The sequence below is a fragment of the Hetaerina americana genome, unplaced genomic scaffold (assembly GCF_022747635.1).
Source record: "Hetaerina americana unplaced genomic scaffold, ioHetAmer1.1.p SCAF_85, whole genome shotgun sequence".
In the NCBI taxonomy this organism is placed as follows: domain Eukaryota; kingdom Metazoa; phylum Arthropoda; class Insecta; order Odonata; family Calopterygidae; genus Hetaerina; species Hetaerina americana.
In genome coordinates this window covers 1,379,845-1,406,250 of record NW_027287483.1, presented here as the reverse complement: position 1 = coordinate 1,406,250, position 26,406 = coordinate 1,379,845, and the positions used below count along the sequence as shown (strand labels likewise).

The following is a 26,406-nucleotide window of genomic DNA, read 5'->3' as shown; positions in this document are numbered from 1 at the left end:
GTCATTTTCTAGATTCAGGACCTTCCAGGGAAACCGAATGTTGCCAAAGAAATAATTATTGCAATCAGGGGAGTTATTTACACGTTCAAAAGGCTTTGCACCGAGAGAGCACATCCAGGCTTTCATATCCAACCGAATTTTGCGTTGATTACGGAGTTGGCGGGTTGAATATTATCTAAATGTATCTTAGTCGAATTATTTTAACCATTCGCATTTTAGTCGTTTAGTGAAACAGCTTTTTCGTTTCAAAAGCATGCCAAAGTTTACCTGCTTCTGCACTTTACATTCTGTCCTTCATTTCTTCCACGACACTTTAGTATCCATTCATTTTGTCGTCGTAAATATAAAGTACTATAAGTAGGATCTTCCCTCCTTTGGCTGCTCTCGCATGCTCCTCCTTTGCGTTCACAGAATCTCTCCAGTTTTCATTATTCGCTCCTCATCGGATTTCATTCTCCCTGGCACACCCTGCCAAAATTTCCCATGTTCCACTTACAAATGAGCGTTCGATGTATCTGCCCACAAGTAGTAGTAGTAATTTTGTTTTTTTAGGTGCCTCGTCGCCTAAGGTTATTTGCACCTTAATTTGCCTAAATTAAGAAAGGAAGTCAAAACGTGTGGAATATGCTATAATATTTGAAGAATAATTTTATGCAATAATATTGTTCAACTCATGTGAGCGAATAAAATATTTAACAAGCCGGTCGAGGTCGGCTTCCTTCAAGAACAAAATTACTCTGGACATGGCTTCAATTTTATAACCAAGGATAATGTCTATTTCTCCCCCAATATTTAGAAACTCGCGTATTGCCGCATATTTCTTGCATATCGTCAGAAGTTGGTGAAGAGTTAAAAGGAACTTGCAGACATCGCAACACAGTTCGATTTTCTTTTCTGTGAAATGATACGCGTGAGCTAGGTCGCAGTGCCCTATCCTCAGGAGCGTGGTGATCACCTCCTCTCGCCGGAATCTCTCGATGGAAGACGTCCAAGGCGACACTTCGGGTTTCGCAGCCAGAAGCTTACTGCTGTTTAGTTCATGCCACTCAGCAACCGATATATTCTTTAGCTAAATTCTTAGGTCTTATCCCGATACGGATTGCGACTGCAAATGCCTCTAATTTAGTACTTCTTTTGCCGCTTTTTCGGCCATCTCATTTCTTGCTATTCCAGCGTGCCCTTTGAATACACAGGAATGATGTTTTAACATTACAATTTTCTAAGTCTAAGAGAGTTGACTAAATCTTTTGGACTACAGGGTTAAAGGGGGAATATATCTAGAAATGAATTGTAATGCACTCAGATAATTTCTCATCCGTGCAGACAAGAAATGATTTCCTATGGCAGTGGATTTTGCTAAGGGCGAGTTTAATCTAGGAGAGTTCAGCAGCAAAAATGTTACAGCGTGGACTCATCTTCACTCGTACATGGTTGAGATAAAAGGAGGTTCAAGCGCACACCGTTCTATCCGCCGATTTTGAACCGTACGTGTGCATTATCTCCCTAGCCCTAGTCAGAGCGGGATCTTTTTACTGGAGGAAGATTTCCTTCACCCATGATATTTTAGAGTTCGTCCCCTGGGTTCCTCAACCGCCACGGAGCCACATATTCGGGAAGCCAAGCCACAAACCGGAGTGGTCGCCAAGGGTTACCCAAGGGATGTATCACTATTGTTTCGGAGACCAGTTTCGGGTTTGACCTCCGGTACGTAAGCCTTCCGATACGCACCTTTGGCCACCCTACACAGTATTCCGCCACTCCAGCACTCGCCAGTGAAACGAAGAGACGAGACAGTAGTGGATTGACCTGGAATGGCTACCTCCTGGCCGCCGGTTTACGCAGACTCTTGAGGCCAAAGTGGGATATTGTTTCCTGGTTCATGTCGAATATCCGACGACCGGCTGGGTGCTAGATAAAATCACCCACGAGGATTCCCTTCTCACCCTTACGAGTCTCCAGGCACGGAAATCAGCCGGATGGATCGTGATACATCTTGTTTTGTCGCTCACAAGCAATATATTCATACTGCTTGACTACAGACTGCTTGACCGCTACGCAAGCTGAATTAGGGCTTTGTGTTCGGGGTTCTCTTTCTGTCCCTTTTGTCGCCTCTTAAGACAAGCAGAGATACTGCGGGGTAATCCTCCATCCCTCAACCCACAGGGGTATATTTGTCTCAATCCACCTAATTCAGTTCAGCTTAGCCTCAAGTACAAACACATTCATTCGTTTATACGCCTTTGTCTTGCAGCTTTTATACTTTTGCGCTCTAATCTCCCTTGCTGCTCATTTTAACCCCAGATCAACTTTTGAAAATTCCAAATATTGGCCCGGTCCACATTCATGATCTCTCATTTCTCTGATGCCATTCAATAACGCTCTCAGCCCATCATATATCTACAACGAAGTCATATTACAACCTCCTCCTATAACAACTCCTCTACCATAACAACTCCTATAAAGACTCCTACAACAACCATTTTCAAAGTAGACAAATGTACAGATTTAGATTTGATATATGGCTTCATGAAACGAAGTATTTTTTTCCATGATCACTGTGAAAACCCTCCATTTTTATTCTCTCGGAGCTCAGCAAATGGCACTACCAGTGTGGCAGAGACACCACTTTTAACACCTACCAATCTATTCCTACCTCTTCACACTATAGTTCTTTCACCTATGTCTTCCTCATCCAACACCTCCCATAACTTCAACTTTCCCCAGGAATAGTCCTTTGTCTTAATTATCTTCCTTTAGGTACTAAAATCACAACCCTTGAAAAAACAACTTCCAGACGAACACAAGAGCTATTTGGGACACATTAACTCTCACTTCCTTCCAAGTATTTTAGTGTTAGCCCTCTCATCCAAAATAATGTCTACATACACCCTGACCGCCGTGCATTATATCGTTAATTCCTGTTCATAATATCATCCATTGCCATAGTTTTTCATTCCCGTTGCACTTCTTTTCACGTGCACACACAGCATTCACTCGTGTCGCAGTCATTTAACTCCGCCAACCTTTTTTCACTTTCACGCACATCTCTCGGATTCCAGGGACCAATTTTCGAGACATCGCCATGCCCACCTCTTGATGGGCCAGACTTATACGATCTTAAGATTAGCCCATCTTATTCGCGCGAAGTTACCTCCTGCGGTCAAGCAGCATTATTTTCAATTTTTTTATCAATGCATTGATTCTAGTGCATGTGAGATAACCAACCCCTTCAGTACCCATCCCAGGTGCATAATTCTCCTCCGACGGTTAATTCACACTCCACAACCCGCACAACTTTGTCCCGTTTTTGCCAGTATGTCACATGCAAAAACATTCTCTTTGAGATGACCCTAAGATCCATCCCACCTCAGCTATTTTAAATAATCTAGTGGGGGGAGGAATCGAGATGGTGCGGTGGCTAACGTACCACCTTCTCACCGAGAGGACCCCGGTTCGAATCCTGGAGGCGGCAGATCTTCCTCGGAGGTATCCCGATCCCTACTTAAGGTGCATTGGGGAGAGCACTTTGAGTGAGTACGCCATCCGTCGGATGGGACGTTAAACTGTGGACCCCTTGGCGCCTTTGGTTAAGAGTAGGCTAATGCCGACGCCGGGTTTCTCTCCACCCTTCCTTTCCCATCCATCCCTAATGGCGTAAATAACCTTAGCTCTCGGTCGTCTCCCCTAAAGCTACTACTACCACTACTTAACTAATCCAGTATTCCTCCCGAAGGAAATATTTTGATAGCCGTTGATTGAGTCTTACCACTAAGACACATTCGTGGAATACTTGCGCACTAGGACAACTAAACACCAATTCATTTTTTTAAATGAATAAAGTTCAACAACTTGTGAATACAAACGAAGAATTACAATGGGTGTCATTTAATCCAATATATCAATGTTATGTAGTCACGAGATGCTGACAGTTACAGATCAGATTAAGCCTCGGACTAGGTTTTATATAGTACTGTCTTTTATGAAGTGAAAAGGGTTAGAAAAATAACGGACCACTTGAAAATTTTAACGACTAATGACGCAATACTATACATTCCTCTTACGTAACGTCCGTACTTGGAAGGAAGTGAGAGTTTTCAAAATATGCTGCTTTTTTAAATTACCACCTGAGGCAGTGATTACCACACATTACGCTTTGCAATAGGTGAGCGAAGGTTGCTTGCTATTTTTAGAGGGTCGCGGGAAGTTTCTTCTCCTTACGTGTCAATCTGCAAGCAAATACATTCATATATATATATATATATATATATATATATATATATATATATATATATATATATATATATATATATACACATATATATATACACATATATATATATGTGAATATATATTCACATATATATATATATATATATAACCCTTTCCTCTCCCCTGGGTAATGGATTGGACCGTCAGGACCGTGACGCAAAACTAGTGGTATGCACTCGGTGAAGAATCGAATACTAATTAGTGGAACAATAGGGAAAGAAGAGATGAAATAGAATATGTTGGCCATCAACGAGGTCTACCCATGAGGATAATTTAACTCCGGCTTTATCTGCATGATACGCTTCAAGTCACCACCAAGTTGTGAGGCAAGGGGTGCATCCACAAAGGCCATTCATAGTACCCGAAAAGTTGGGGCACGAACTGTAAATGTAAGACTGTTAGTGTCATTCAATTTCTATCAACAAAATTCCTATAAAAGTCTAAGATTGCCGGATTCGAGAAGACGGGGAGACATTACTAGGAGAGTCATACAAATGCCAAAAGAAAACTACGAGTATAATTAAAAACGAATCTTATATATCAGGCAGGTAATAAAAGCGTAATCTACTTAAGGAAATACTACACCGTCAGCATTACCAAACATAATCGGCGTTAGCATCGGTTAATTCTAGTAGCTACACAAAAGAAAAAAGTAATTCTATCAAGCAAGCTTAAATTACCTAATGATGCTACTTATTTCCTAGTTGATGTGGGTTGCAACTGTTCTCTCTCTTGCTGTTCTTGGAAAAATAACATTAAAAACATCCGTTTTTCAATCTACCTCTCTGATCTTGGGTGTCTTGTCTTTCATAATGCAATGGAGTTTTCAAAATGATCTGAACTTGTTTGTAAAAAAGACATCTCAAATTTTATTAAGAAATCCAGCCTATAAACTAATATTGCTGTACATTTAACTTCTGTATATTTAGTGAAAACTCCCGTTTCCAATAATGCATGACTATTTTTTTAACTCAAGTAAATTGTACCATTCTTGAACTGCGTTTAGCTTCTCAGCCAATACAAACCTATCAGACTTTATGCCAATATATCTATAAACGGAGGCGTTGCGGTGAGGTATGCGCACGGAATTTCAACAAAAACCCCACTAATTATTACCAACTCACAAAAGAATCTCAGTGGCTTCATTTTCCTTGATTCTACACCGAGTGTTAAAATCTCTCTCTCCCCTCCCCTTGGTTTCACTTATAAATGAAAGGAATTTGCCGTCCGCTCTGCCTTTTCACTCGAGGCGATTGAAAAAAGCCAAAAGCGACGCCATTCCCCGTCATCAGTTGACAAGGGTGAAATAATTGACCTTACTCACCTTGATCCCTGACGGAGTCATCATCAGGAACCAGGTCCTCTTCATCTTCTGCCAGACCGTCGCCTTCCTCGGCCTTGACACTGCTGTTGCTGTCCTCGCTCCCGCATAAATCACTGCCGTAATCTGCAAATAATGATTTGAAAAGTCAAACCGGTCCTTTTGACGCGGGTTTTCAACGTGACATTGGCCGCGCACCAAAGTCCGCAATTAATGAGCTGGAAATATTATCTACTGACCGCGAAACTTTTTTAATGCCAAGTACATAACTTCACGTCATTATTTTGAGCTCGCAGGCATTGATTTGGAATATTTTATTTTCGGTGGTGTGTTTCTTTTTGCAAATAGACATTTGCCCTTCAGAATGTATCCGCATTGCCCAATTCTTTAGAGAACGAGTGCCTTGCAAATGCGTAATTTTCAACCATTTTTGACGGACCTGATGTCATGGCAATGCGTTAAACAACTAAATGTAATGAGTTAAAGAGTTCGATATTTAAATAGCACCCAATTAAGTACTCTGAATCATGCAAAAGTACTGTATTTTTGTACATAGGGACGGTCAAGAACTGCCGTAATGGCTTCCCTCGACAATGGCTCAATGATTCAAATCCAAGGAGCGATAATTCCTCAGTTTCGTCCCGACGCCCTCTTTGAGGTTTCGCGTGGCTTCAAGGGCAGTAACTCGTATGTGAGATGGAACTTTCAGCTATGTTATCATTTGACGCCTTCAGATTCCTTAAAATAGGCTAATGCTGATGCTCGCCTCCACCCTACTCTTCCTCTTCTCCCCAAAATACCTGCTTACGTTGATTGCCCACCTATCCTTAACGACGCAATGAACCTCCTAAACGTGGGATATTATATTCTTGTACCTATTGTTAATTTTATAATTTTCAAACATTCAGCACATTTTATCATTGTGTTACTGATATCCCTGCACATAAAATGCTTTAACTAAGAAAAAGTGCTGCATTACATATGTACTCTCTCCGTTTCTACTTCCGAGTATATACTTTTCATGAGTCTTAATGGTTGTAAATGGGATGGGGATTCACTTGTTTTGTTAAAGAGATTTGTGTTTTGAAGTCTGGTTGTATGTATTATCTTTTGCGATTATTTGGGACTTGTGTGCCACCTGACAATGTCTATCAGCACATGTGTATTTTTAATAATAATAATTACAGTGGCAATAAAAGTTGGGCAGTTACATTACAAGAGCTATTAATTACCCAGGATTAAATCCATCGATTGGAACGCCTGAATGCTCCACTTCAATTTGATGTCATCGTGCAGTGCGCATTGATGCATATGAAAATAACCATGCCATATCAGACAACGGTTCACAGCCATTTCTATGCGGCTCAATGGGCGAATTGAAACTGGGCGGAGAAATACGAAGCTACCGGCCACCAGATAGCAGCACCGAACCTCTCGCATTACAAAGGATCGACGTAAGACTCGGGAGAGCGAGAGATGTAGAGAGACCTTTTGTGATTTCCACTCTTCGAGGCACTGGCGGGAGGATTCCCGGGTGGGTGGGTCTCCGCCTCCGAGGGACCCGCGTCTCCGGCCGGCCGATCGCCCGAGCGGCGGAGCAACGGGACCTCGGAGGCCCGTGGTGGCGCAGAGGGCGGCGACTTTTTTTCTCGGCTAGTTTGCGGTGCCAGAGGGAGGAAACTGGGCTGGGTGGCCAAGGAATCCGTAGCAAAAAAATATAAACTTCAACGGCATAAAATAAGCGCGGGTGAGCGGAGCAGCCAATGAAGTCAATCGTGGACGGATTCGGTCAGCGATCGTGGCGGCTCCTTTCCTTTCCATGAACGTGCGTAAATATTGCCGTCGCTGCGCAAATAAAATTGCCCCAATTCGAAGCGGATATAGCTTGGATTCCGAAAAAAAACAAACACGGCTAACAGGAAGTTTTCAACATGCAGCAGTATTTTGGGTGATTTATAAATCAATGGCGGGATTAAAAATTCTGGGAGTGACGATAGGCGGAGTGAGTGAGATTTGCGTGAGGACATGAATCAAGGTTGTGGAATACGTAAAAAAAGTGAATTTTTTGACGTTGTATGAAACAAAATCACGTCCTTTTATGCTTCAAATAGAACCTGAGGCTTGTAATTTTTTAGAGCTGAGATGTGGACTCTAAAGAGAAGAGAATGGGTATTCACGTATGTACTGATAAGAGGAGGGTGAGGTAAATAACTGGATGATCACCAGAGATAATCTGAGGGGTGTTAACACTATGAGAAGATGGCAGGTTATAGTGGCACAGCCGTATGAAACAAACAATTGCGCGAGTGAAAGAGAAATGAGATGAAAGAAACCTGAGGCGGACCAAGTAAGTAGGAAATGAGAACTTATTCGCATCGGGACAGGATGACGCCGTAGACAGAGTAAGGGGGAGAAATTGCATCAAAAACGCCAACTCCAAATAACATATCTAGTTTATGAAGAAAAGGTAAGAAATTTGGATTTCACGGTCCAAAGATACGACGACTTACTGCACCGTGGACGCCAATCTATTTGAAAGCTAGTTTTCAGAACGCAATTTCAACATTTATGGCTGGATTTAAACTCATGTTTCATCCGTCGAATATTGTCTACCACAATAGATGGGTCTTTTAAAAATTCCAAACTGTTTCCGTTAGGGCTGTCAGAAATATTTTCAAGAGTTGCATTTAAGTTTGTGGAGCGAGAGACTTCAACGATCGTAATCCTGTGGTGCCTCAGTTTTCGCATTAAAGTTATTTCGTATCATAAGCTATATGCGGTATTAAACTATGGCGTGACATACTCCAGAGGCTCAATATGAGACCGTGACATTCAGGCTGGGAAGGCGAGCGAAGACGTCAATCGGCCAGCCCATAGGGTCCCACCCGCCGGGCCGACGCGATCAACCAAGTGATACGAAACGAATGGAGGGGCAGCTTCCGGATTTTTATTAGGTATTCATGAAATTTGAAAATGCATAATTTTTCCACACGTGATAGTTTCAATATTTTGCATTCTTCAATTTCCTAGGAAACGCTAAGTTGACAAAACTATGTTGCCAACGGCATTTCGTTCAACTTTCCTTAGAATTACTGAGGCCATTGACTAAACCAATATTCAGGATTTTCCGTCAATTTTCACGTCGATCCAAACCTCTCCGGGGTTGCCTTTATATTACACTAGAAAATTGGGATATATTGGGATTTACAATTGTACGAGGGTCATCCGGAAAGTAGTACCCGTTCGTGAAATAAAGACACAAAAGTAAATATTAACAAACATAAAAAATTTTATTTGAAAGAGGATACTTTAAACTACTTCTCAACATAATCTCCAAGCAAATTAAGGCATTTGTCATAACGTGTGACAAGTTTCTGTATTCCTGCTGCATAGTCCTTCGCCGCCAGCTCATTGAGATACGCGAGGGACCCATCTTGCACAAATTTTTGCATAATGCAGATGGTGTTTAACAATTTCATGAACAATTGTTCGAGAAACATTGGGAAAATGCTCACAGATGTCATCAATTGTGACGCGCCGATCGTTCCTCACGAATTCGTCAACTGAGCTCACCAGTTGGTCTGTAATGACAGACGGTCTCTCCGAACGCTCATCGTCGTGTGTGTTCCCCCTCCCCATGTTGAAGTTGCGACACCACCGCCGAACAGACGACTCGTCCATTACATTGTCTCCATACACCTCCTTTAATTGGCGATGAATATCACATGGGCGAACGTTTCTTGCATTGAGGAATTTAATCACTGCCCTCACTTCACAACTGGCGGCGTTCTCAATTTTTTTAAACATTGTAAACAATCACAGAAACAACACAGGCAATGCTAGCGTCACGCAACTTGGCTCAGAGAAGGCAGACAAGCCACTGAAGCTATCTGACCTCGTCCAGCGGCTACTCGCGTCGTCAGCACTTCAGGCGGCACGAACGGGTACTACTTTCCGGATGACCCTCGTATTAAGGTTCTCTGCAAAGGGGGAGGAGGGGTCCATGAATAAGGTTTATTATTTCATTGGAGCACATTCTGCAAATGCTTCTGTAAACGAAAAATGGAAGAAAAATAGAAGCAAAAATAAACAAAGGAGCAACACAAGGATGCAACCTCTCGCCAGCAAAATTCAACGTATACCCGGAAGAGGCAATAAAAGAAACACAAAATTGGGTATCAAAGAAGTCAAGGTAAATGGAGAAGAAATCAACGTGCTCCGGTTTGCAGATGACATCGCAGTAGTGGCGGAAACGCGAGAGGACCTGCAAGCAACTCTTTCAACGGGGCTTTGGACCAAGTACCGGGGGAATATAATACGAACTTCAACAAGAAGAAAACTAAAATCCTTGTGTGTGGAAGAGAGAAGCTGAATACAGGTATCACAAGTCGAGGGGTGAAACTAGAGCAAGTAGAATCCTTCATCATAACATGGGATGGAGGAAGTTTGACCGACATCAAGCGAAAAATAGCCCAAGCTAAGAATGCATTCATGGAGAAGAGACAATTAATATGTTCAAAGTCTTAACTTAAGGCTAAAAACAAGGAAGCAATTCGTCAAGACTTGCGTGTGGAGCACGGCGCTCTATGGTTCCGAGACTTGGAGCGTTGGAAAAGTGGACTAGCGAAGAATAGAAGCCTTTGAAACATGGTGCTGGAGGAGAATGCTAAAGATAAAATGGATAGATAAAGTAAGGAACGAGGAAGTATAAAGAAGAGGATAGGAGTATATGGAGAACTCTACGGCAAAGAAGAAAGAGATGGATCGGACACATATTGGGGCGCAGTGGATTGATTAGGAATATAATAGAAGACAAAATATAATAGAAGACAAGAACAAAAGGGAAGATTCGACGAGGAAGACCAATAGACAGGTACTTAGGGCAAATCAAAAAGAATATAAAACAGAGAAGGCATCCGGGATTGAGGGAATTGACAGTGAATAGAATACATATAATGGAGTTCTGCAGTAAACTAATTCTAGGATTGAAATACTGGTGATGATGATATTAATGATATACGCTATTAGATATAATAATGATAGCAATGATAATTACAAAAGATGGGGGAGGTAAGGATGGGGGGTAGGGTATTAAAAACCAAAATGGTCTAATATTAAAAAAATAGGGCCTACTGATACGAATCTTTAATTACGTAGGTACCTTTTCCTCACGTAGGTTTCGAAAATGGATTACAGTCATCAAGTCGCCTTTAAATCTGATGTATAAGGGCAAAGGAAACTCATATTGTTGGGAAGGACCTCCATTTTAATCCTGGAGCCAACCTTTTAACTTAACGATTAGTTATGAATTTTTCAACAGGAACTAATAATCTCCTGATGAAAATATGGAATAAATGATAACTTATATACGAGTACTATGCAGCTGAAAAACTATTCCTCCTCTTATTTTATTAAATTCTCATTAACCAAATCAAGGCTAATAGAAATTTCTCTGAAAAATATACTAATCCTAAGCGCCCCTAAGGATACGTTGAGAGATATTGCTGATGAAAAAACTTGACCGTAGAAAAATTTTCTTTCTCATGAAGGTCCGCCGAATAACCTCACATTTACTACATTCTTGAAATATAAATAATCAGACTAGTATTACATTCATATTACGTTGCTTAGATCTTCTATTCGGTCACATATGATTCCTGCGGGAAATTATTAGTCGTATTATAACTATTAGCGTCCAAGCACCAGCAACGACAGAATCGACAAGATAGCTGAGGCGTAACCGCGCGGCACTGACCCATTATCGCAACAGGAAATAGTAGTAGTGGTTCTTAGGGGAGGCGACCGACAGCAGAGGTTATTTGCACCAGACGGGAAGGTGGGTATTCTGGTTGGGGTAGGATGTAATAGGAATGGAGAGAGGGTGGAGAGAAATCCGGCGTCGGCTTTAGCCCACTCTCAACGAAAAGCGCCAAGGGGTCCACAATTTAACGTCTCATTCGACAAACGGCGTACTTAAAGTGCTCTCTACATAGCACTCCTAGTAGGGAACGGGATACCACTGAAAAATTATGCCACCGTCAGGATTCAAACCCAGGTCTGCGGGGATGGGAAACCATTAGCTACCACACCACCCCGATTCCCCGCAACTGAAAGTGCTTCTTTGAATAAATTTGGCCCTTATAAATTTCCGAAATAAATCACAGTTATTTAAATCATTTCATTCGCATAGTGTATACATGACATTTCTATAGGAAAAACATTGAAGGAACTATAAGTGAGAACTGATCCTATACCGAAAATCTCACATACAATTCAGAGTATATAATGGAACATTCATGAAACTTTAAAATAATATGTTCGGGCCATCAGTAGGTACACCCATGGAAAATTTACCTGCGCGGGGGATGAACTTTGATAGACCAGAAATTCATGACTTTTGGTTGTTCAAGTTTTTAAATTTTAAAACACGAGCGAAAAACTTCTTAGTGCAGTGCATGGCTGCAGAAATAATCAGGTACGAGCAGTGGAAGGACACGTTTGACACAATCACATCAACTACGTTAGTACAGGGTAAAATGTCTCAAGATGGAAAATAATGTTTGTACTAGTGGTAAAGGTGAATTAAAAGATTCCCGGGTATCCCTGCCTTGATTAAGGTGGATGATTTCATTGCGGAGAAATGAGAGTGCCTTTGGAACTCAAAGAATTCGGATGATGGACGATGATGGAAGCAGAAGGGTGCGCCAGCGGGGTTGCGAGGAGGGAGGGGGCGATGGCGGCGTGAAGTCTGCGCCTTCAGTGGAGTCAAGGAGGCGGGAGCGAGGGAAAAGAGGAGAGGAGGCACCTCAAGAATAATGCGAAACTAAGTCATAAAAAGAGGAAAAAAAGACATGACAAAACTACCTGGGGCCTCTGGGAAGGATTTTAAAATGCCTTTTTTCCAATTTGTGCATTTTGGAAAATCATTCACCTCAATTTGTACGTTTTTCATAAATTTAGCTATCGTCCTACGAGACACCAAAAGGATGTATTTTTTAAGGTGGAATGAACATTTGTTTGTTAACATGTCTTCTGTCTTTCTTCATGGTACGAGACGAAAGCTAAATCCAACAGCAAAATATATCAACTACAGTCAATACATTTTGGTTTGTCAGCAACCAAAGTTGCATAAAGATATTTTTGGGCACAACATTGAGCGAAAGTCCGTCGCTCTGAGTAAAGTATACGGAAGGAAAAAATAAATGCTATCTGAGCGAGAAGAAAAAGTTATGAGACTACATGTAGTGTAATTCCGAGGCTAATCCAACATCTTAGTCTTTATCTCCTCTTGAGTTAAAAAAGTACCAGCATAGTATTTAAAATACTGATGTAAAACTGCATTTCTATGCGATTAATCAATATCTTTCCAATGTACACGTTCCAAAATTTCTTCTTGCCATCAAATGTCTGCTGGGTTGGGATTGGCGGGTGTCGGGCGGCGCAAGGGGCGAGTGGTGGGGGCCGGTGCCAGTGCGAAGCGCCCTCGCGAGGAGCCCCCTCCCACCCATGGGACCCGAAAGGGCCGGGCGTGCAGCAAGGGGGAGAGCCGCGAGGGGCGAGCCAGCACCCACTGCCTCGGCGGCCTCCGGTACGTCGACCTCCGCCTCGGCTCCCACGACGCCGCGGCACAACGACGGCAGGTGTGAGGGGAGGGGGATGAGGGGGGGGGGGGTATAAGGACGGGTGGGAATGGAACGACGCTCGGTGGGAAAGAAAACCTCGCTTCAGGGCGGACTACTTCTGATAACAATGAGGAGGGTGATTCCGCGCTCGCCAGAATAAATTAGCCACCTTTGTTCAACGCCCACGGTTTCCAAAAGGCATCACGGAATTTCTAAATGGTAAGATGCTGACGCTGTGGTGTCAGCAACTCTCTTTTTCGATTGTGTTCATAAAATGGAGCATAAACGCCGTTTCAAAAGTGCAAAACGAACAGACGGCGAGCAAGAAAAATATTCCAAAATCAGATATCTACGGATAAAACCCATTAGGCAAGAAACTGATTCCTTCAGGCCACAATAGTTCTTCGATGGTAAAAGCTCGTCTCCTTAGAGGTTTAAAGGGGTCTGTAGGCAGGACGTTTGCTTAATACTTCAGAATCAGACTGAATCGGAATTAAGTTTCCGCGATGCCCGCAAAAATCGTTGCTCCAAGCCAGTTGCGAAGTGCGTGCTGTGATTCCATTTTTGTGTGTAAAAAGATCATCAGCGGCCCAAAATCATCGGAGGTTGTTCCTAGTTTAAGGACCTACAGCAATGTGTGAAGGGAAGGTTGAAAAATGGTATTGTGACTTCAAAAATGGCCGCACATATGTGCATGATGAAGAGCGTAGTGACAGGCCAAATATCCAGACCGATGTAATAGTTCCACAAGCGGACAAAGAATTGCGTGCGATCTGATCGACGATTGACAATTAGTGCTCTGAATGATGACTTCAATCTTGTCGAATGCACCACTATTTACACGAGTGTTAGGGGAAAGCTCGGGTATCACAAATTGTGTACAGGATGAATACTGTAAATGCTTACCGACCAACACTAAAAGCAAAGAATGTTGAGTGGACGAACATTTTTCGACCGGTTGCAACAAGCGACTATTACCTCTGCTTGCACTTGAAACATTGGCTTAGTGGACAGTGGTTTGAAGACGATGAGGAACTCAAGGCCGCCGTTGTCAACTGGTTCAATTTCCAGGTGGGAAAGTTCTATTCTGAGTGATTAAAGAAGCTTTTGTAGATTAACAAAAATTGCTTAGAAGTGAACAGAGATTATCTGGAAAAGTTAAGTAAGTTTGCAGGAAAATAAAACTATGAAAACTTTCTCCTGCGAATGCATTCTTTATGAGAAAATGATTCTTACTTTTCAAATTCGCCTCGTATTTTGGCGGCTTACGGAATAGTGCCTGATATTTAAGGCATGCATTTTATGTGATCTTTCATCATTCGTGGATATGGCCAAATTTTAATACATAAATAATTAAGGAAAAAATTAATTCTACTAAGGAACAAATTACATGAAGCATACAGAAAACAATTATGAAGAAGTTGATCGAAGCCGAGCATTAAAAGATCCAAACCGTTCCCTTCAAAATATTTTATGTACGTAGATATATAGTCCATTTACTTCGGTCATCATAAAAAAAAATACCTATCATACTCCGCTTCCATAGTACGCTAATGGTTCAAATGCATACACATCTTGACCAAATATAAATGACTGGGATGAAATGTTGATGACAAATTGTCACACTAGGAAACGACATACTACAGAAGTTGACCATCAATTTAGGACGATATAAACTGAAATGACATATGTTCCAAAGCTTCAAAAATTGCAATAATAAAAACTGCCAAATTCAAGAGAGAAAAATCCATACAAAAGGGCACAGTTAAAACAACAGTACAATGGAAAGTGTTAACACTACATATACGTGTATGTAATTATGACTCGTCGAAGAGTGACGCACAGGATTCTGATCAAAGAATGCCTGACTGAACTACAACTACTGAATTCCATTCCTAATAATAATGATGGAAAGGAAACAAACTATGCAAATTTCACTTGAATAGAGATTTATTCACGACCCGGGTTTCAAACACTTAATGTCATCTTCAGGTGACCTGAAGATGACATTAAGTGTTTGAAACCCGGGTCGTGAATAAATCTCTATTCAAGTGAAATTTGCATAGTTTGTTTCCTTTCCATCATGGATAAATTTCACAGGGTTAACCCTAATACCGTTAGGTTTGTTATTCCTAATAATATTTTGAAACAACATGACATGGCATGATCTTGACATAAACAATAAGGTCAGTTAATTATGCTAACTTGAACATGCCTATCCCAATACCTAGTAAACTGATGAATGCAATAGCATGACATTACATTTCGCTATATGATAAATTAAGTTTTTGTCGGTTCGCGAAATAAAATCACAAGAAATATCTTTCACAATAATTCCGAATGATGCTATGTGGAAAGTATCCTTTGTCATTTATAGTCGATATTTCAACATGAATGCATTTAATCAATTTGACCTATGTTCAACAATTCCATACGTCTTTTATTTGGCTTCAAGGCCTCTAAAAAAATGGGAGTGAATTGAAGTGGATGGCGTGAACGGGTCCTTGAGTAACTGGTTTGAAATAAAGCATGACGTGGACCAAAGACACGTAACGTTGCCGTGGAAGTTTAAACATTTTCTTCGAACAGTGTGTGAAATATCGACGCGTGGATGAGGTAGGTGTAAAGATCGGAGGAGTAAATGTATCCGTTCTCATTCACGCCGACAATATGACATCTTATGCACGCAACTGATGGCTGAGAGCCAACAAAATATGCTGGGTGCCCTGAATACCTTCATTAAGGTAACAGAAGGATGATGGCGTCCAAAATGAAAGCGGCAGTGTTTGATAGGGATAAGTTGAAGAATTAGTTACACATTAAGGGTGTAAGGCCAAATAAGTGATTAATTGAGCAATTTTGCCAACCCTGCCATAATGTTTGCGAAATATGGGAGGAGAGATGAAGAGAATAAAAGGTGTGCGAATATCGGCAGAAAAGTGGTTGGTAGCAGGTATGCCGAGCCAAGCAATCGAGGTAATCCACATACTAACAGCAGGTTTTGGACGGCTCATAACCGGGATCACGTATACATTTTCGCGTCAATTTCCTCCTGCTCACCCTATATAAAGTTCTTTTCAGTCCTCCTTACCATCCACCTGCCTTCAAGCTATTTAAAAATCCCATTCTCTTTCTTCCTCTTCCCCTCTTACCAAGCACTCTCCCTTCCATAACGGCCTTGAACATCCCACGGCTTATTATTATCTTCTTTCTTTTTATAAACCCCACATACCATCAATTAATATGAATGGAATGTGCGTAGAAAAGTGAATAATTTTCTAACACAGCTGAAATAGCATTGTATAAGACCGTACTCCACCCAATATGGACGTGAAACATGGGTGTGCCGGGATGAGAAGGTACGAGGGTCATCCGGAAAGTAGTACCCGTTCGTGAAATAAAGACACAAAAGTAAATATTAACAAACATAAAAAATTTTATTTGAAAGAGGATACTTTAAACTACTTCTCAACATAATCTCCAAGCAAATTAAGGCATTTGTCATAACGTGTGACAAGTTTCTGTATTCCTGCTGCATAGTCCTTCGCCGCCAGCTCATTGAGATACGCGAGGGACCCATCTTGCACAAATTTTTGCATAATGCAGATGGTGTTTAACAATTTCATGAACAATTGTTCGAGAAACATTGGGAAAATGCTCACAGATGTCATCAATTGTGACGCGCCGATCGTTCCTCACGAATTCGTCAACTGAGCTCACCAGTTGGTCTGTAATGACAGACGGTCTCTCCGAACGCTCATCGTCGTGTGTGTTCCCCCTCCCCATGTTGAAGTTGCGACACCACCGCCGAACAGACGACTCGTCCATTACATTGTCTCCATACACCTCCTTTAATTGGCGATGAATATCACATGGGCGAACGTTTCTTGCATTGAGGAATTTAATCACTGCCCTCACTTCACAACTGGCGGCGTTCTCAATTTTTTTAAACATTGTAAACAATCACAGAAACAACACAGGCAATGCTAGCGTCACGCAACTTGGCTCAGAGAAGGCAGCTTGGCTCGTATATTGACTAAATTTGGTAACCATAAAGCATTTGGTGCGGCAAGGTACTTGACAAGTCTTCGTAGGTAAAATGGGTGGGATAGGGTGGAGGAATGAGTGGGGCATAAAGGGATGTGGGTAGGATGCACCATTTGTGGAAATGTATGAAAGAAGAGTGCTATTCAGATTTTGTACGCGAGAGAAGAGTGAATGGTTTGAGAGAAAGAGATGGGCCATGTTTAAAAAGACTCTTAAGACAGATATTCAAGCATATTAAAAAAACAAAAGAGAATTCGCATACGAAACAACTCATGAATTTGACGAAGGGGAAAGAATAATGCAAGGATGGAGAAATACTGAACAATATGTTTAAAAAGAAGAGAGTTTCCTTTTGTAGCCAAACAATCGGATTTTTTCCATTATATCTCGAAAGGGAATAGCGATCGAGGTAGCTTTTCTCTCTTATTTTACGAAAGCCTTTTTATTTTCAAGGAATCGCGGTAGAAAATAACATCAAACATAATTAGATGCGTGAATCGAGGAAATAATGCTTAATTATTTACATGCTGAAGGGAAAATAAAAGTGGGTATTCAAACACGTCAATTACAGATCACTGCTGCACGACAATCATCCAACCATCTTTCTAAGTACGGAAAACAGTATTTGCACTCAGTGAACAGGAAACATTTTCAAATTCGCATTGAAATGTGGGTGGCAGTGGGTCAAGGGAAATGTGGGATAAGTACCGATACATGACCCCCTCCGCAGTTCCCAGCGGTTACGTGGGAGTTTGTTGCCATGGAGTCGGGGTGGGGGCGAGTAGTTTGTCCACTATTCGCCCCTGCCGAAGGCCGCTGGTTCCAAACTGAGCAGCTGGAATATCACCAGACTTGTGTGGTGTGCACTATGGAAAGTCATGCTGTAATAATGTGACGATTACTTATTAATAAGGGCAGCTTTTGAATGGTACACTCAAACCAATTGACCCAAGAGTATTTATTACGAGCCTCGTATTTAGTGTCGTATTCTATGGAACTTGCTAACGCCGAGGAAATGATTTTATTCTGCACCGTTTGTCGACGTGGTTTTCCACTACACGTTTACGTCCGGAGAGCTGAAAACTAAGGAAGGGAGGCTAACTAACCCCATGTGATAACTACCACGGGAAATGGGGAATGGTGATTTTCTATTTTGCCGTTCAGTGAACGGTACAAAACCTCTACAGGACGACGCGAACGGTCTCCCGCATAGAAAACTTCAATGAATAAAGACGGAAGATGATGACACAATCTCTTAGCCACATCACCAGAATAAACGAGTTCCCCCATGGGGTCAAATTAATCCACGCTTTGGTTTGCCTTTTTAAACCATGTATTTTTCGCTTATGTCAACATTAGGGTATGATTTACAAGAAATAAAATCTAAATTGCAAAATATTAATGACGTGCTTTACATGTATGATGGAAGTATTTGACATATATTGGCAGAATTTGAGGGGCAATCATACATAATCCGAAAACATCACCGTTTCTTTTTTCGTGGTTTTCATCACGAAAAGAGTTTCTTTTTTCGTCAGAAAAATCGTCCAAGTCATTTATTTTTCAATTATTTCGATCGTGTAGACTGTCGCAAATAATTTGTTCAGAAGAATTAACTATTAATCTAAATGTTCAGGGAACCTATTTAAATGGTATTTTTAAAATTAGCATTGTTGAAAAATAGAATTATTCTGTGGAAAATAACATAATTACTTGACTATGAATAAAATAAGTTATTTTCAAAAAAGCTTAGTACCCGTAATGTAGATCCGATGTGCTGCTTCATTACTTTGCACTCAAAAGATTAAAGTTTACGGCTAAAAAGCGATGAACCTGTATTGACCTGACCGACAAAATCATTTTAGTCGATTGAACAAGAAGTATCTACCACTGCTTCAAAAGTACAATACAGTAACCCCATTCAAAACCTCTGGCCGAGCTATATACGCAGAATGTCAATTTCTTACCGCAGAAGTTTGGAACAAATGATGCAAAATTTTCCATCTTAACGAAGTACATTACAATGTTTTCAAGAACATGTGACATGCTCGGTTATTTATTATATACATTGAAATGAAATACTTCACATTAGTGGAGAGAATTTCCAGAGGCCACTTAATTTAAACATGCATGCGTGATAGATTTTTCTTCAAGTGAAAATATGCACAACTGAAATAATGAGAAGAGGACACTAAAAAGAATGAAGAATGAGAATGCGATGATGAAGGAAATGAGAATCTGAAATATATTTCAGCGATGATAAAGTAAAAAAAGAAAGCTATGCAAAATACAGAAAGAGCAAAGTGTATTCCAAGGTAAGGAATACCAAAGGAGGCAGTTCTTGAAGCTCAAATGAAGTCGGGAGCAGATGACAGGGGGAACGGCGATTGGGCTCACTGGAAAATTTCACCAGGGCTCGGTTAAGATAGCGAGTGTCAGGACGATAAGCTAATGGCGACTCCGTTGAATCCCATTCCATCGGAAATATATCGGAACATTTCATCGACACGAATCCCATTTAATTTGAGAAAACGTTTACAGCTCATTGGGTGATTGGCTAGGAGAGACTGGCATCGGTTCCACAACAGTACGGTCGAGGGCAAAACCTTCCCAAGAGCCCCGTCCACAACGTGCAGTGGAGTTCGCATTCCGGGAATCAGCCCACGTAATTAGTCGAGTGGAGGGGGGGGAGGGCATTATCATCGGGGAGCATTCGCTTGCAAATGCACCGGCCACGCAAGAGGCAGACGGCGCTTTGAGGGAAGGTGGTGGTTGGGTGGTGGGGTTGAAAGGGGAGGGGGTTGAAGGGAGGGGGGGGCGTGACTTCGGGGTCACTCACCCCCACCCGCCCGCCCGCCCGACGCGCGGTTCCGTTACACCCGACTGCAACACACACTGCCTCACGCACGCACACGGAAACGTGGGGGGGGGGAGAGAGAGCCGACCTATCGCACCCGGCAAGCGCAACTCACCGAGTAGTCTCACCACCAGTTTTGGCCCACCTCACATCATACACCCTGCGCACTGAATACCGGCTAAATCGAGGGAAACACTAAATCAGCAACATATGGACGCCCGAGACCTTAAAACATAAATTTCAACATCTCCACGTATCTATAACTTGGCTGATATCCAGGATACGTTTACGTGGAGGAAATAATGAAAGAGAGATGGGGAGAGCAGGGGGTGCAGACGGCTGCTCAGGCAGATGGGTAACAATGGAATTGAGAGGGAAAGGTAGACAGGGATAGAGGGGTGGGGAGCGGGGAAAATAGAGGGAGCGGGGATGGAGACAGAGGAAGATAGGGCGAGGTGGCAGGGGGAATGAAGGAGGGAGGGCGCGGGAAAAGAAGAGCGGGGGAGGGAGGAGGAGATGAAGGGAGAAAGAAGAGAGTGGGGAATGCGGAGAGAGAGAGGAAGATGGTTGGAGGGGACAAGGAGGAAGGGAGTGAAGGAGGGAGAGTAGGAAGGGGATAAGGAGGGGATATTGGGGGAGAGGGGGGGGGAGAGAGTTAAGGGTATGGAGATGGAGGGCAGACTGATGGGGGAAAGGAGGGAGAGGGAAGGGGAGATAGATGGAAAGCTGGGAGGGAAGGTGAGGAGGAAGAGAGGCAGGGGAAGAATGAGAGGGAGAGAGTGTGACATGGATAGAGTCAGGAAGGGAGTGATGCGTATAGAGGGGAGGGGATCGATGAACGGAGAGAGGGAAGAAAGAGGACGTTTTTACCGTGGAATTATTTCTGTTTGTAATTACGTTTTTTAAGGAAGGCAAAGGTTCTGAAGGATGAATTTATTTTAATCGAACTCAAAGTGGCTCACCTTTTTATTTTGCTATTTGTATTCCTTCTATGGATAAGCATATTTGATATTCATGGTTATTTAACAGTCATCACCGTTTATATATTCACAAAATATTTATTTAGTAGCTGTGTCCATCCAAAAAGCTACCTTAACCGGTAGATTACCTAATAATAATACTGTTTATATAACCTATCTCAGGATTTAGCTATCAATTTGTTTGTTTTGTGAAAGTCTATCAGATTTATCATTCCAGAGAAAATGAAAATGTATTCCACCTATCGTACCACTTCTTTCCAACCATTTCTTCTCCATACCGTGTGAATATTCCAGATTCCTGGAATAGGTTTGCCCTCCAAATACATATTCGGTGGGATTTCTCTCACTACGAAAGATGAGGAACAAAGCGGCTTCATCTCGAACACGCGGACTTCCTGACTTCAGAATTCTCGGACCTCCCTCGCTGGTGTGGAATGGCTTTCACCCAAAAAAAAAGAAGAATTTCGAGGGCAGTTCAACGTTTTAACTTCGGCGCCTCTCACAAAAGGAAGAAGTTCAAAATGAATGGCTCAGATTTGAATCAATGCGTATTTCCTGACACGTGTCGATGCATTGATTACGCAAACAATGCACAGGAAATTCATGTTTGAAGTTCATAAGTTTTTCTCCCAGAAATGGCGATGCCAGAAGAGCGCCGTCATTTTTTCGAACACTATTGTCTGTTTTGAAATCTCTTCTGCGATGTTTAATAAAACAAAATGTTTCAGAAGCGAGATATCAAAATGTTGATGCGTTAAATAAATAAAGCAAACACAAAGTCGCCTCTTTCATTTGCTGATAAGTGGAATAGAGTGCTAACCACCGAAACTTGAATGTCGTATCCGGAAACCATGTCATATTGAAACGTTGCAAATCGAAAGGTGACTTGAAGTTCAAATTCTATCGATGTCACAACTCACGGAAGGAGCAGTGAACTTGGGAGTGCACTCCGAGTGGTCTCCCCAACCAACCTATTTCACGATTGTCGACGGCTTCTGTATCGTATGACGGCTGGAGTAGTGGTATTTACCGTGAACGCAATTTTGATCCCTCGTGGCTTATACGGCAGATATTTAATTGCACTTTTAGCCACTTCTAACCTTTGAGTAACTGGGAAGATGTAGGGTCATTGAGGAGGGAGGAGCCTGGCAAGTAAACCAGAGCTGGGAACTGTCTCCTCTTCCAGGAAAGAGACCCCAGTGTCGCCCCCACAGACGATGCCCATCTCTTAAAATGCAGGTAGGCAGGTGCCTTGCGAGCTGTCACGGAGTGTGAGATCAAGGGGGATTTGCTCACCCGTCTCAAGTTTCCCAAAATATCTAACGAGAGAACACTTTCCCGTCTGAGTCATTCCTACAAATATAGTACATTACCTTTCATTTGGTGTATTTACCATCAATGTTTTATTTATTTCCAAGGACTGACAAAAATTTCTTTCGGGGGAAGCACGGTTCCACTACGCATGGGTTGAATGTGAGCGTCACAGAGCGCCAGAAAATTATTGCCCTGGACCTGCGACGAATTGAGTGATCGCATTTCATATCGAATTATGAATCTTAATTATTGCTGTTCAACCCAAGGAAATTAACCGCAAGCCCGCCTATCGTTCGACATCACACAGACGAGATCGGTAGTATAAGTATGTGGCCCATGCTCTCGCAAACCACATCTCTTCCCCTCGTCATCCGGATATATTATTATTGTTGGTATTCCATCGTATTGGTAGATTTTGAATCAACATAGACTACAAAACGATAACAAAACAAAACCCAGCATCCTACTCCATAAAAAAGTCCCTCTTCATCTCCGTGTACTTCCTTTATTCCTTCATACCGTCCGACATCCCTATCCTATTTCTGCTTGCCTAACATTCTGAAGTCATCTCGGTCTTCAAAATGTCATTACCCATCAAACTGCTCTGCATCCATTTTTCTTGCTATTTTTGACTTATCCCAAAAATCCTCTCTCGTCCCCCTTATTATATAACCCATCATACCTAGCACGTCCTCGTTTATTTTCCCTTCTGCCCACTTCACATCTTCCGTCCTTCTCCACACCTACATTTCAATATCCTGCAATCTACGCTTATCATCTTGCTGCAACGACCACACTGCCGCGCCGCACAAAACAACGTCCCATAAAATATGTTAAAAGAGTCTCTTCTTAAAATCCCTACTCAATCCTCCTGCCATCAACTTCCTCCTCCTATGAATGATGGGGTCACGCTACAAGCCCTATAAAGGAAGGAAACGGGAAACCACCTCAATTAATTATCCCACGAAGGAATGATGGACCTGGATATATCGACATTTGAAATGTAAAGTTGCTCATCTTAAATGAATACCACACTGACATCACCGTGTGATGCATCCTCACAGCGGAGGCCTCCTACCACGTGGCATTGGCACCCGCAGCAAATCCGCCACCACGGAATCATTGGCTCCCGAGCACTTCCTGCATTCTCGCACCAATCCCCGAACTTCGCTCACCCATTGAGAACACGTCGTGGTGGCCGCTGCGGGTGATGGTGTGCTCTACTCGCGCGGATTGCTCAACCTCATAACAGAACACTCGTAACCGGAAATCCAACGCGTCATCCATCGGGCCAAGTGCCGCCGCAAATCTTCCCCCGAACGGCAAATGCTCCTCTCCTCCCCTCCCTCCCCCACTCTCTCGCTCCCCCATCCGCACGGATCGCCAGCTCATTGAACGACCGAATTAAACCCTCCCCCCGACCGGATGCCTCCGCCTCCCGGCTTTGATTGAATGCGCTTGGCGCTCTTCATCGCGAGCGCCCCCCCCCGCGTGATATTTTACGAATTTAATCTCTGCCGGTAATCGCACGGCGATCGAGAAATTTTGAGAAGGTGACCAAAAACCATATCAATGCTGGATTTTTGTCCTTGATATTTACCAAAACCTGGCCTCCTGGAGGCTATGTTACGAAAATACTGAAATTATTCCTTTCAGCAACAATTTCTATCTCCGAAACCCTCCCTTTACGAGTAATTCCATTTCATGAATCGATTTCAAACAATATTCCCATTCTGGGCAATTACTTCATCAGGTCAAGCGGCCATGCGGAATGTTTTGCTTTTTGTGAAATTCTTTTTGGTTATTTTGACGAAATCGAAAAATATTTTCTGTCATTGACTTCGTAACCTGCGGGGCTAGTCGAACCCGTGATTTCTGGCCATCGCTATGCATGAAAAGATAGGCAAATTAATATCTACTAGGGGATACTTCGTCACTTATTTCTGCTTGGTGGTAATCAAAATTTACTGGGAGCTAAACGCGGAAGACATTTCAACAATTCCTGTATCAAGAGGAACTGATGACCGCCGGGCGCAACAATTTTACTCTTTCATGTGACTTAGATCGTACATGCATTTTTCTTAATGATAACATAAATTTGTTCGCTCAAAACAAGTTTAAGTATTTTGGGACACATTCAGCATGTCATTTTGGGGGACATTTTGTCAGAAATACGCATTATAAAAACTATTGGTTGAAAACTATGTGGATAGTTGAAAGGTAGTTAAATACGACTTATTTTTCAAGATTAAACCTCTTTCCCCTTGATTTTTCTGGACTGAAACTTCCCAAACTATATTAACTTACAATGTAAATAATTAGGCACCACGAAAGCTTAACATATTAATTTTTGATGCTACCAGCTAGAGCATAAATTCCCAAAGCTTTTTATTCTTCGTGCATTCCCAAATAACCCCTTTTCAGAGATCCCATTTAACTAAAACCCAACCATTCATGGCCACTAATGCTATTATTCTTTCACCAAGGTCACACTTATTCAAAACATCTATTTCCTCCAGCGCTCGTCCTTCACATTTTCAGTGCCCCCATCCACTGTTGCATAACTATCTACCATCACAACCCTATGAATACAAACTTCCAGGCGAACCCAGAGTACGAGATAACGAGGCGGACTAACCCAGATTTCGTTACAAGCGACTTAGCCCTCGCATTCAGAATCAAGCCGACATTATAACCGCCGCTTGCATTATCGCCAACGCGTTATCATAATGCCGCACCAATCCCAATAATCCAAATAAAATCTCAACCTTCGCGTTTTATTCCATACGCATGCAGTGCATCCAATTTTCTTTCAGTGATTTCATACATTCTCTTATTCTTTTCCATGCACACCTCTCCCAATCCAAGTAACAATTGTCCATGTATCGCGCTACCCGTTTACTGATGGATCAAATTTAAAGGATCTAAGCCACCCATATTGGCTACCTAAGCCCATCGTGGCATTACTTTTAACCTTTCGTAGTAATTAAAGACAAGTTTTCTCGGATATGATACCCAGTCATTTTAGCAACCTTATTACGCACAGGGCACCCCGCTAAGGTTTACGTCACTCTGCCGATCAATCTCGCCACATTTTCGTCAGCATGTCACGTGAGAAACCGCAGCCTTGTAAGCTCGTTTTCACTATTATAAATAAATATTTTCTGAGGGGATTAAATTGATAGCCAACACACGATTGCTCACCAATATAAGTGGACACACCTGCTCACCCATGGGATGACCTAAGATAAAAATTTCTAAATGGGACCCCGCGCCACCAGTCGAGGAGTTGGTGTTCGTTTACTATGCTGGCCCATTCCAGAATAAAGAGAGAAGAAAGATCTGCATCCTTAGATAATTGCGACATCCCGAGGAATGGAAACATACACTAAATATTAACATTTGAATTGTTACGACGAGCACTATGACTCTGGGGGGGAATTCATGTCTGAAAACTGAAATTTTCCGACTTTGGCTGAGGGAATATCCAAACAGCAGCGTGCATGGGAAGATTTTGAAGAATTGTTTTGCATAGGCTCAGTTCCGAGGGGGACATCATCTCCGCCCCGGGGCTGACTCCGAATGCCCATGGGTGGCTCACTCGCCACTGCTGCACCGAATAGGGAACCCTTAATTGCATTCGGAAATGCCTCTAATGTCGTAGGCGAGGGAGGCGAGATGCCCCCGGGTCTCTCGCCGACCCCCCTCCCCCAACTCCTTAACAATCTTCCCGAAGAAGAGAAGTTTAGAGTCCAACACGGCGGGAATGCTTTCACAAGTTATCGAAATGAAATGGTATCAGTTTACATAGCATGTAAACTGGTGATTTTTATGTGTTCTACGAATTATTCTTCTCTCCTGGAGAATCACATCGCATAATCGTTGATTCACATTTGATACAATAATAACTAAAATTATAATTAAAATAAGAATTACTGTCACAGCCCCCTCAAATTATGGAACAGACGGACACAGGAAAAAGTTGTTTAGAGAGAG

The 26,406-nt window shown here is 42.2% G+C and overlaps 1 protein-coding gene across 1 annotated transcript in view; it reads right to left on the bottom strand.

Annotated features, from left to right (window-relative positions):
• The window catches only part of LOC139698409 (uncharacterized), a 127,178-nt gene that overhangs the window by 67,568 nt on the left and 33,204 nt on the right, over positions 1 to 26,406 (bottom strand). The window contains exon 2 of the mRNA XM_071597306.1: positions 5,594 to 5,716. Within this exon, the coding sequence (XP_071453407.1) occupies positions 5,594 to 5,716 (123 nt within the window). The remainder of the gene's footprint in view (positions 1 to 5,593; positions 5,717 to 26,406) is intronic.